This window comes from Scyliorhinus canicula, chromosome 16 (genome assembly GCF_902713615.1).
Source record: "Scyliorhinus canicula chromosome 16, sScyCan1.1, whole genome shotgun sequence".
NCBI classification, from domain to species: Eukaryota; Metazoa; Chordata; class Chondrichthyes; order Carcharhiniformes; family Scyliorhinidae; genus Scyliorhinus; species Scyliorhinus canicula.
Window position 1 is genome coordinate 49,942,030 of NC_052161.1, and position 12,585 is coordinate 49,954,614.

At 45.3% G+C, this 12,585-nt stretch overlaps 1 protein-coding gene across 4 annotated transcripts in view; it reads right to left on the bottom strand.

Moving 5' to 3' along the window:
- LOC119950709 (cilia- and flagella-associated protein 46) overlaps window positions 1-12,585 on the bottom strand; it is a 365,535-nt gene that overhangs the window by 195,115 nt on the left and 157,835 nt on the right. For all 4 annotated transcript variants that reach the window (XM_038773375.1, XM_038773376.1, XM_038773374.1 and 1 more), the window contains 2 exons: window positions 10,821-11,002; window positions 6,317-6,448 (listed from right to left, as the gene is read on the bottom strand). In XM_038773375.1, coding sequence (XP_038629303.1) covers window positions 6,317-6,448; window positions 10,821-11,002 — 314 coding nt within the window. The remainder of the gene's footprint in view (window positions 1-6,316; window positions 6,449-10,820; window positions 11,003-12,585) is intronic.

Below are 12,585 nucleotides of genomic sequence, written 5' to 3' on the forward strand. Positions count from 1 at the left end.
TAAGAAAAAAAATGAAAGTGAGATGTAGGAAAGCTACACTCTGGACTCTTTTCTGGTGATACTAGGGACTGTGAATAGGCACAGAAGTGCTGTTTCCATTAGATCAGGGGTGGGCAAACTTTTCCGTGCAAGGGCCACATTCAGAAATTCACAATTTTAAAGGGCCGCATAGTATATTAAGTAAAATAATTAATATTTAAAATAGCCAAAATAAAAGGTTTTTAAAGAAAAAAAAGCAATTAATTTTTATTAATTAATATTTTAAAGTAGAAACTTCACATGAAACACATGTTGTGCCGAGCAATGATCACCCTACTCAAGTCAACATATCCACCCAATACCAGTAACCCAACAGCCCCCCCATTAACCTTAAAATTAAAAAAATAAATAAAGAATAAAACATTATTTTTTATTATTTTTATTTTTATGACTTGATCTTGGTGGGCCGCATAAAGACCTTTGGCGGGCCACATGCGGCCCGTGGGCCGTAGTTTGCCCACCCCTGCATTAGATGGAAGAAGAGTCCAATCTCCCAGAGCAAGTAGGCATAAATGCAAGTCACGGAAACAGTGAGCAGCAGGACTATGCTCACTAATACCTGGGATCAGTGTCGCAAAAGGTTCAATAATCTCATAAGTGTGGAAAGGTGAGTGGCATCTCAGTATCAGGTGCCAACTGCTACTCGGGTGGAAATTATTGCTGGCACTGGGGTCACATCCACCAGTTGCAGAACCAATGGAAGCTCCGTGTTGCTTTTCTCCATGAGGCCAACTCAATTATCAAGCCATCGGGCACATATCCAGGCAGCATCAGGCCTCTCATTGGATAAGTCTCTAGTAAACTGAAAAGAACTCCTTCCCAAGAACTTCTAGCCAAACAAAGGTGGGAAACTCTCTAGTAACACACTCGGCCTTCACCACGGATCATCACTGATGCCAGGCTCCTTGATCAAATTCAACAGGGTTGTCTGGACGGTCTCTCTGTATGGTGAGTCCCCCGCATGCTGCAAGTTGACTCCCGTTGAAGATGGAATGAGGCCTTTATGTGGCCCTTAAGTGCGTACTCGAGAGCCTCATTTAGCCTCCGGGAGGAAATGTCGCCCTGAGTTTGATCAGGAGATGCAGAAGGGTCTTTCCACACTCTACCACCCAAACGTAGGAGCCACCCGCCCCCGATTATGGACTCAATCTTCTGCTCTCCAGCATATCCCGGCACAGTACTGCTCAGACCAACACACTGCAACAACACTCATTGCTTTCTTGTGAAATATCTCCTCACATACCCATCTGAGCAGCCAACATTGAGACTCATTACAGCGCCACCTCATACCCTTGCTTCACAGCCACCCTTCACACGTTATCTTTCCAACTTCCGTAAACATTGCGGGCGAGATTCTCCCAAAACGGGAGAAATCGTAAAGCTGCCGTAAAACCCGGGCGGGTTTTACGGCAGTGCGCCCCTTCCCGACCGGGGACCGATTCTGGTCCCCGGTCGGGGCTAGCAGTCCGACGCCGTAGGCTCCGGCAAGACGGGCTTAACGAAAATCGTTAAGCCTGCTTGCCGGAGTTAGCGCCGGCTGACGCGTCATATGACGTCAGCCGCGCATGCGCAGTTTGGAAGACTCCAACCCGCGCATGCGCGGGTGACGTCATCGCGTTTTTGCGCGAAACCCGCGCATGCGCGGGCCGGGTTGCCCCTCAGCCGCCCCGCGAATGGATACTGCGGGGCGGCGGAAGGACAAGTAGTGCGCGGGCATCGGGCCCGCTACCCGCGATCGGTGCCCACCGATCGCGGGCCCATGGCACCCTTGGCACGGCCGTGCCAATCGGTGCCATGGTTATTAATAGCGAGTTTGTGACGCCGTTTTTATGAACGGCAAGACCAGGTGTGTTTGCCGTTCGTAAAAACGGCGGAAAGGGCTGGGACTTCGGCCCATCTAACAGCTGAGAATCGCTGCCGGCCGTAAAAAAACGGCGGCAGCGATTCGGGTCGGGACTTCGGCGGGGGGGGGGGGAGAATAGCGGGAGGGCGGCAAAAATGTTGGGAAGGCCCTCCCGCTATTCTCCCACCCGTCGTGGGGGGCGGAGAATTTCACCCTGCATTTCTCACACTCCCAATTCTCTACTTTCTCTCCTACAGGAAGAGACAGAGAACTGGTGGTGGTCCACAAATGATAGCCATAAGTGGACCTTGGAGATTGGTAGGGTGGCAGAGCTGCTGGACATTATTGGAGAGATGGATGTCTGTCACATACCTGGTGACAGAATCAGATATCATACTCCCGCATTGCACAAAATAATCACAAATCTTTAATTTCTGTCAACACGAACTGAAATGTGAACATCTGCACAATACTGATTATGAACACTTGCTGCATGTCAATTTTAATTCATGTCTTTCAGTCCCTTCAAAGGTGATGCAGGTGCTGGAGCGTAAGTAGGCCATGGTGTCCTTGGAGGAGGACTTCACTCCGGAAGTACTAATGTGGACACTCCACCAGCACAAATACAGACATTGATGGAGACTCAAACAGAGATAGCTAAAGGAGATATGTACATGGTGAAGTGTGCATCACACGTAAGCAGAAACAGATTTGTGTTAGGGACAACAGTGGTAAATCCCCATCAGAAGGTACAGGACACTCCAAGCTTTGCTCAGATGGGGGCCATCAACAGAATCAGTGCTACTGGAGCAGCAACTGGAAACATGAAAATCGGTCAGCATTTCAAAGGCAATGTGCGTCCCTTGCAAAAAGACTGGAGAAATTTGTCTCTTTTGTGAGTGTCATGCTGTCTCAGGCATTTGTGCTGGTACATAGAAATATTGGCCACCCTTGATTGCCTGCCTTCATTTATAGCCTACACACTCAGTCTGCCACAGCACAGAACAGACTGGAGGAAAACTTCACCTTGGCCATTTAATGCTCTCCAGCTCCTGGACAGCAGAGAAGGGCAGGTTCATGATGAGAGGAAAGATATAAAGGGCACATGGAAGTAGAGACTCTTTCCAAAGTGCTTCCACGTCATATCTACTGCCCAGTCCTTCTTTCAGTCTCCTGCCCTTGAATTATTGCAGGTGCGGATACTCCGAGACGATCTGAGGCACCTTGGCTACCATATGTACACAATCGGACACTTTGGACCTGTGAGAATGCAATCACACCAAATGTAAGAGCGTGCTCCACCTGACTGGACTCAACAATATCAAAGTGGCAGCCAAATCCAACATGGTATGGGTCTCCAGGAAGAAATACTTGTAGGCAACATATAGTGAAGTTCTGCAGATATTTGCAGCAGATCCTAGTGAAGAGCTAAAGACCAATAAAATCATGGCTTTGGTGACCTTGACAGCCACTGGTAATGCATGCCCATCTGGTCCTCTTGAAAGGTCTTCTTCCAGGAGGCGGTAGACATTAGCAATCTTCTGCTCGGAGATCTTGATCCTCGTGTAGCAGTTTTGCACAAGTGTTTCAAAGAAGCTGATACTCTTTCTGTCTACCTATTCTGGGTTGCCTCCATCCTTTTTGTTCTGTGGAACAGCCTATGGCTGAGGAGGTGACAACAGCTGGTGCTGATGGTGTTGTTATTGTCATTAGCCTTACTACTGTTGCTATTGGTGTTGTTGCTCCTCAACCTCCTCCTTTTCAGAGTACCACTGTATAGCTTCAAAAGCTGCTCCCGTATTGCAATTAAAGGCCCATAACTAGGAAATGGAGATGCCTCCTTGTTGTGCCCCCAAGTTTTTGACCCTGACAAGTTCCACACTACTGTGCGCGGCTATTAAAGGTAATGTTCAGGGTTAAACGTAGAATTAGTTAGGCAGTTTATACATCTATATTACAGGCCTGACAGCTCCCGACATCTCTCAACACACCCTGGTAAAGGCTGGAAGTGAGGTTTACTTTTGGCATTTGAACCCCCGCAACTGCACCCAAATATGCCCTTCCCACGTGGACAATAAAAATTCTGCTCATAATATCTGGTGCTGTGTGAGGTTAACATTATTACTATAATTACACCACTACCCTGGAAGCATTTGAAGGCATCCCAAGGGAGTCTCACAAAGAAATGTTTAAAAATTACTGTTACAACATAAATCATCTTTCTGATGAAAATCTGTGTGCACTATAAGACCATAAGACCATAAGACATAGGAGTGGAAGTAAGGCCATTCGGCCCATCGAGTCCACTCCGCCATTCAATCATGCCTGATGGGCATTTCAACTCCACCTACCAGCATTCTCCCCGTAGCCCTTAATTCCTCGCGGCATCAAGAATTTATCTATCTCTGCCTTGAAGCCATTTAGCGTCCCGGCCTCCACTGCACTCCGCCGCAATGAATTCCACAGGCCCACCACTCTCTGGCTGAAGAAATGTCTCCGCATTTCTGTTCTGAATTTACCCCCTCTAATTCTAAGGCTGTGCCCACGGGTCCTCGTCTCCTCGCCTAACGGAAACAGTTTCTTTGCGTCCACCCTTTCTAAGCCATGTATTATCTTGTATGTTTCTATTAGATCTCCCCTTAACCTTCTAAACTCCAATGAATACAATCCCAGGATCCTCAGCCGTTCCTCATATGTTAGACCCGCCATTCCAGGGATCATCCGTGTGAATCTCCGCTGGACATGCTCCAGTGCCAGTATGTCCTTCCTGAGATGTGGGGCCCAAAACTGGACACAGTACTCCAAATGGGGCCTAACCAGAGCCTTATAAAGGCTCAGTAGCACATCGCTGCTTTTATATTCCAACCCTCTTGAGATAAATGACAACATTGTATTCGCTTTCTTAATCACGGATTCAACCTGCATGTTTACCTTTAGGGAATCCTCGACTAGCACTCCCAGATCCCTTTGTACTTTGGCATTATGAATTTTCTCACCGTTTAGAAAGTAGTCTATGCTTGGATTCTTTTTTCCAAAGTGCAAGACCTCACATTTTCTCACGTTGAATTGCATCAGCCATTTCCTGCACCACTCTCCCAAAATGTCTAGATCCTTCTGCAGCCTCCCCACTTCCTCAGCACTACCTGCCTGACCACCTAACTTCGTATCATCGGCAAGCTTCGCTAGAATGCCCCTAGTCCCTTCATCCAGATCATTAATATATATGGTGAACAGCTGCGGCCCCAACACTGAACCCTGTGGAACACCGCTGGTCACCGGCTGCCATTCCGAAAAATAACCTTTTATCCCAACTCTCTGCCTTCTGTCAGACAGCCAATCCTCAACCCATGCCAGTAGCTCACCTCAAACACCATGGGCCCTCACCTTACTCAGCAGCCTCCTGTGTGGCACCTTATCAAAGGCCTTTTGGAAATCCAGATAGACCACATCCACTGGGTTTCCCTGGTCTAACCTACTTGTCACCTCCTCAAAGAATTCTAACAGGTTCGTCAGGCACGACCTCCCCTTACTAAATCCATGTTGACTTGTTCTAATCAGACCCTGCTCTTCCAAGAATTTAGAAATCTCATCCTTAACGATCGATTCTAGAATTTTACCAACAACCGAGGTTAGGCTAATTGGCTTATAATTTTCCATCTTTTGTCTTGATCCTTTCTTGAACAAGGGGGTTACAACAGCGATCTTCCAATCGTCCGGGACTTTCCCTGACTCCAGTGATTTTTGAAAGATCTCAACCAACGCTTCCGCTATTTCTTCAGCCACCTCCCTCAGAACTCTAGGATGTAGCCCATCGGGGCCAGGAGATTTGTCAATTTTAAGACCTTTTAGCTTTTTTAGCACCATCTCTTTTGTAATGGCAACCATACTCAACTCAGCCCCCTGACCCGTTATAATTTTTGGGATATTACTCATGTCTTCCACTGTGAAGACAGACGCAAAGTACTTATTAAGTTCTCCAGCCATTTCCTCGTCTCCCATCACTAGCCTTCCAGAATCAGTTTGAATTGGCCCAATGTCTACTTTCGCCTGTCGTTTGTTTCTTATGTATTGAAAGAAACTTTTACTATAATTTCTGATATTACTGGCTAGCCTGCCTTCATATTTGATCCTCTCCTTCCTTATTTGTCTCTTTGTTAACCTCTGTTTGTTTTTGTAGCCTTCCCAATCTTCTGATTTCCCAGTGCTTTTGGCCACTTTATAGGATCTCTCTTTTTCTTTGATACATTTCCTGACCTCCTTTGTCAGCCATGGCTGTCTAATCCCTCCCCGGATAATCTTTCTTTTCTTGGGGATGAACCTCTGTACAGTGTCCTCAATTATGCATACAAACTCCTGCCATTTTTGCTCTACTGTCTTCCCCACTAGGGTCTGCTTCAGCTGATCCAGTCTGATCCAGCCCTGAGATAAAATTACCTTGCACTCAATTGAAATGCTCTGATGGCAGAGATACGCATTTCGCTGTTTCCAGCTGCATTCTTCATCAAGCTTTGCCCTTCAATACCAGCAACAACACTCAGCAATTCTTGCTGAACTCTGTAATTATGCCTGCATAAATACAAAGAAAGCTTTACTTTTCAATTCACATAAATATACCCAACAATTATTTATCAAAAATTGTGGCTTCTGTTGAAGAGCATCCTGATTTCACCAGTTGTTTCACAAGTTGTGTAGGCTGATTCATTCAGTGACAACCTCAAGGAGCAGCACGTCGAGGTTTGAATCTTGTTTTTTCATTCATCTATGATGCACAAACTGATTAGGGTGTCACATGAAACAAAAGAAATGCAGTGCATCACATATTAATGCGGTTGAGACCTTCAGAAAGAAGGAAGGATTCCATCTGAAAGTGGTGATCAGTACTGCACCCAAGATACCAAATAATCTCCCTGAATTAAGTATTTAAATCCATGCTTGACACATCAATTAAAAAAATTGTTTTCTCTGTAGCAGGATAGCTTTTAAACTAAATATTTGGTTCTCCAATTTCTTAATCTGATTGTTCAGTCACAAAATGGAGTTGCAAAGAGAGTTATGGTGAGCTAGACCTGGGGTCATTAGTGCACATGCGAAAACTAATAATGTAGTTTTGGATGATTTTGTCACTGGGCAGCATGTAGTTGAGGACCAGGAGGAGTTGTTAATTGTATAGCAACTGACTGTTCAATTGTATTCCGATGGTGGGCATTATAAAGTGTGAAAAGATTAGGCTTCAGTTCTATACTTTAACGCCGACCACTCCGGAATGGAACAAGAGCCAAGGATGGAACCTTGCATAATAAAAACAGAAAAAGTTGGAAAAACCCAACAGGTCTGGCAGCGTCCTGGAGAAAGAAGCAGAGTAAACGTTTTGAATCTGTATGACCTCTTCAGAGCTGAGGAGGTGCAGAAATGTGATGGAATATACAGATGGAGAGGGGGCTGGAGCGGTGGAGCAAAGGTCAGGCTTAGGTGGGAGTTCAGGAGAGACTGAAAAGGATGCCATGGACACAAGACAAAGGGAGTGTTAATGGTGGTGTTAAAGACTAAAGAATGTTTGAATAATGACATACAGATAAGATAACAGAATGAGTTAATGGTAGAACAAGAGTGAGCGCTCTGTGAAAGCAAAACAAATTACAGGTGGCCTGTGAGGGAAGGGTTCGGAAAAAAAATCAAAATGGAGGAGATAATTCAAGCTATGAAGTTGTTGAATTCCATGTTAGTCCAGAAGGCTTTAAAGTACTGAATCGGAAGATAAGATGCTGTTCCTCTAGTTTGAGTTGTGCTTCGCTGAAACACTGCAGTAGGCCATGGAAGGAAATAGGGACATGGGAGCTGACTGGTGATTAGAAATGTAAGTGATAGTAAGGTCGGTGTCATGCTTACAGACAGACCGAAGGTGTTCTACAAAATGGTCACACATCTGCATTTAGTCTCCAATGTAGAGGAGACCTCAATGTGAGCCATGAATAAAGTGAGCTGTAAACAGTCGGATAGACCCTTGCATTCGTGCATAGTGTGCATACAATGAAAGCGGTATTGCTACATAAAATGTGATAGAACAGACTATTGGCATGCAAAAACAAAGATTTTTTTGGATGATGGGGATTTGGATTACCCCACCTAAAGAGTTTGTGAGAAACACACCCCTGCAGACTCCGAGAGGTCCGCTGACATTTTATGCTGTAACAACTATTGAACAGTAGTAGGCAGGGGTTCTGTCCCTCGCTTGGGAGGAAGTCCCATGTTGGAGAGCTGATGGCCAATCGGATTAACCGGCAGCTCTCCGGTCAATTCAGGAAAAGCACTGCAGTGAATAGAATCGGCATGGCAAAACATTTTCTGAGCTGAAGTCATGGGGACTGCGAAAAAAGACAAGTCAGGGTCTGGGCAGGAGAGGACTGACAGCCTGAGGGTTTGTAAGGTGGGTGATTAAGATCCCAGGGAATAAGCCAGTGGGAGAGGGGTGGTGGTGAAGGCAGTCTGAGGGGAGACCTGATGGAATCACCCCCACCTGCCTGGGATCTAAATCCCTTTATTTCTGCCCTTCCGAACTTGAGCTTTCAAATGGCCGCCAACTGAAAAACTGATGATATTCTTTCCATTCATTCGTGCAATGTGGATGTTGCTGACCAGGCCAGAATTTCTGCCCATGAAAAGGAGATGGTGAGTTGCATTCTTGAACCACTGCAGTCTATGTGGTGTCGGTTCTGTTGGGGAGGGAGTTTCTGGATTGTGACCCAGTGACAAGGAATGATAATATATTGAAGGCCCTTAAGTGGTACATAAAGGCCTTAAATGGAACAAGGGTGGGCTTCCCTTCTGATATCATGCCTGCCTACCACAGTGCAATCGGGGGAGTGAACCTGAAGCGAATCCCCTGCATGGAATCCTATGGGGTGGGGGTGAGGAGAATGCAAAGTTCTGACCAATGCTTCCACTGAAGCAGTCGCACTGGAGGAGCCCTGCAGTGACTGGCAGAATGCATGTTAGGATGTGCCATGATCTACTACATGCTACATCTCATCATCATGAGGGAACAGACCTTGCCACCAGCAATATGGCAAGCTGCTCAGGATCAAGAAGGGCAAGAGAGCAAATAGTTTAGAAAGCAAAATAAACATTCCAAACCAAATTTAGAAATCAAACCTTCCATATTCTATTCAGAAGTCAACTAATTCCCTTGTGCATTCCATTGTGTCTATCTTCCATGTGCTTTTGCATGTCCTAGTGCTACTCCAGGGTGGCAGAGTGGTTAGCATTGCTGACTCACAGCTCCAGGGTCCCAGGTTCAATTCCAGCCTTGGGTAACTGTGTGGAGTTTGCACTCTCTCCATGTGTCTGCCTGGGTTACTCTCACTGTCCAAAGATGTGCAGGTTAGTTAGATTGCTAAATTACCCTTTAGTGCCCTTTAGGTTAGGTGGTGTTACTCGGTTACAGGGCTAGAAGTATGAAAAGCAGAGAAATAATGCCAGTCATTTCACATTTGTCTGTTCTGTAACTGGAAGTTTGCAAGCCACTGTCAAATAACACTGTCCAAAGATGTGCGGGTTAGATGGATTGGCCATGCTAAATTACCCTTAGTGTCCAAAAATGTTAAATGGGGGTTACTGGATTACGAGGATAGGGTAGATACGTGGGCTTAAGTAGGGTGCTTTTTCCAAGGGCCAGTGGAGAATCGATGGGCCGAATGGCCTCCTTCTACACTGTAAATTCCATGATTTTATACTCCAGTTTCAACATAGCTGGCGGATGGCTAATGAATTTCAGTGGAAGGGTTGAAGATGGTTTTGAAGTATAACCTCGAATAGCACTAGACATAAAAGGGCGACCACCTTGACATGAGCACCAGAATCCATGCTACCAGGCTGACAGGCCAACACCGGGTGCACTGGCAGAGTGACAGTGGTGGGAAAATGAACACTTTTCTTGAAAGGACAGCAGATAGAACCACTGTCAGTTCCTTGGGCTGGTGCTTCAGCAAACCTAGTAATCTGTTGGAAGACAGATTGGTGAACTGCTGTGACAAACTGCAAGCCCCTCTGTATACTGTAATCACAGCCATATTGGAGTGACTTGCAGGGTAAGAACTTGCAAAACTTCAGTCTTAATCTCCACTGTTTGCTTTGTCAAGCTTTCCTTCATGTTGAGAGCAGAGGTCGGGGCCTTTAACTCCCAACAAGCCTCAGACTTTATGCATTTGCACAGACAGGCACAGTTCGGCACTGTAGATTTGTTGGACCAAAGAAGGACCTAGCGCACTGGTGCAGGGAAGAAAAACAGTGCGATAACCCATTGCTGGCAATTGTACTAGGCAGATGAGATGGGGAGAAGTCCTAAAAGAAGAGTCCCAGACATGGTATACGGCCTGTAAAAGTTCCTGGTTCAGTTAAAGGAGGAGCAGAGAAGCAAACAGGAGAAATGCTGCGGATTGCAGACTTTAAGTGAAGAAGCCCTGGTTATCAAAGAAGGTTCAGAAAAAAGCGTCAATATCTACGAATCCAGCCAAAGATTGGCGGCCTGGTGCTTTAGCTTTCTGGCCTTGTCTTGTAAAGTTTATTTGTATTAGTTCAAAACCAATGGGATCCTGTTGCGTTATTCACTGAGCAAAGTAGCTTGATTCTCAAACTTTGCCTACTTTAAATAAAATGTTTTTGGTCCCTAACCAGGGGCTGAAGGAAATTTTCTAACGAGACATGTATGCCACGTGGCTTTACTCCACCAAGTAATTTTGTTTCGGCGTCATTGTGCGCAAGATGAAAATCAAAAAAATGCGAGATTACAAAGCCTGCAATTATTCGGCACTTATTCTGAATGTCAAAGTTAAATTAAACTTGTATTTTTTTTCTCAGTTCAGGATAATAATGAACAAATCTAATCACCAATTTGACAGGAATGAAATAATCATCAAGTTACATTGAATGATATTATACTCACAAATCATGTCTCTTGGAACCAGTGCTTGTTGCAGCAATTTTATTTATTTCAAATGCTTTTTGGGCACATCGCATGAGCAATGAGTCATCATTATTCAGGTTAGCAAGTTGCATCAAACGTGTCCATACTTCCAGCTCCAATAGTTGATCAAACCAGGTAGAGTCTAATATTTGTTTCTCCAACTGAAAATGTTTACACAATTTTGTATCAAGAAAGATAAGAACACAGACCGGGAAATTTCTCAGGAAGTGGTCACAGCAGTTTTGCCATGATCATGCCTATTGCTGAACTCTGCCATCGATCCTGCCAAAAATAGCTGAAATAGGGGCCAGCAGATTCAGAGGTTTGAAGGAGCATCTATAACCTGCATTCTTTCACCAGAGAAGCCAGAAAGGCTGACCTCAATTTAATAATAACAACAATAATAACAATAATAATAATCACTTATTGTCACAAGTAGGCTTCAATGAAGTTACTCTGCAAGGCCCCTAGTCACCACATTCCAGAGCCTTTTTGGGGAGGCTGGTACGGGAATTGAACCCGGGCTGCTGGTCTTGTTCTGCATTACAAGCCAGCTGTTTAGCCCACTGTGCCAAACCAGCCCCTGGTGGGATTTGGTGGGATGGTGGTGCTGAACTCCATTCCTCCCTTTCAGTAAGACAAGAAGGTGGTCCCTACACGCTATTGTTCAGGTTAATGTATTAAAAAACAAAATTCCATGGCTCTGCTCTTCGGGGGTCAAGTCTCAATTCCAGCCTTGAACATCAGTTAGACCCCTATTCATCTGAACGTGTGCGCGATCTGAGTGAGGATTGGGGCCCAATTAAAACCTGATTTAGCGCATCTCTATGATTTTGGTAAAAATATTTGAAACACGTGAGGCTTTGCAAAAGTGGGAGAGGAGTTACTCCTACTCTGCTAATATAACAGATTGACAGAATTTTCTGGGCCTCCGTGTTGCGCCACCACCGCTGAGCAGGTGCCCTCATGGATGTCCAATTTTGAGTTGCTTGATCTGCTTAAAAGCTATCCCATGAAGCATGGTGGTAGTGCAGCACAACATGATAGAGGATATCCTCAATGTGAAGATGGGATTTTATCCCCACAATGATTGTGTGGTGATCACTCCTACCAATCCAGTCAATAACAGACGTATCTATGATAGGTAGATAGGTGAGGATGAGGTTAAGTAGGTATTTCCCTCTTGTTGGTTTCCTCACCATCTAGCGTATACCCTTCACCACCTCCTTCCTCACTGTCCAAGGACCCGAACACTCCTTTTAGATGAAGCAGCATTTTACTTGCATCGCCTTCAATTTGCTCTATTGTATTTGATGCTCCCAATGTAGTCTCCACTAAGCACAGACTGGGTTACTGCTTCGAAGAACTTTTGCTCAGTCTACAAGCATGACTCCAACCCGCCTGTTGTTTGTTATTTCAACTTCCCATCTTGCTCTCATGTCCATCTTTGGCATCCAATGAACCCCAACATAAACTGGACGAACAACACTTCATCTTCCAATTAGGCAGGTTACAGTCTTCTGGACTCAACATTGAGTTCAACAACATGTGAACTTTCTCCTCCATCTTGGTGCCTTTTTTTTAAAAACTGTTTTTTTTTCTCCCAATGCAACACCCCCCTCCCCCACATGGCCATCTGTCACGCGTTCCTAGGTTTTGCCTTTACTGAGCACTCACCTTTGTTCTCCGATTAACATATCTGTTATCTTACCTTTATGCCACCATCAGCACCTTCCACAGTCCT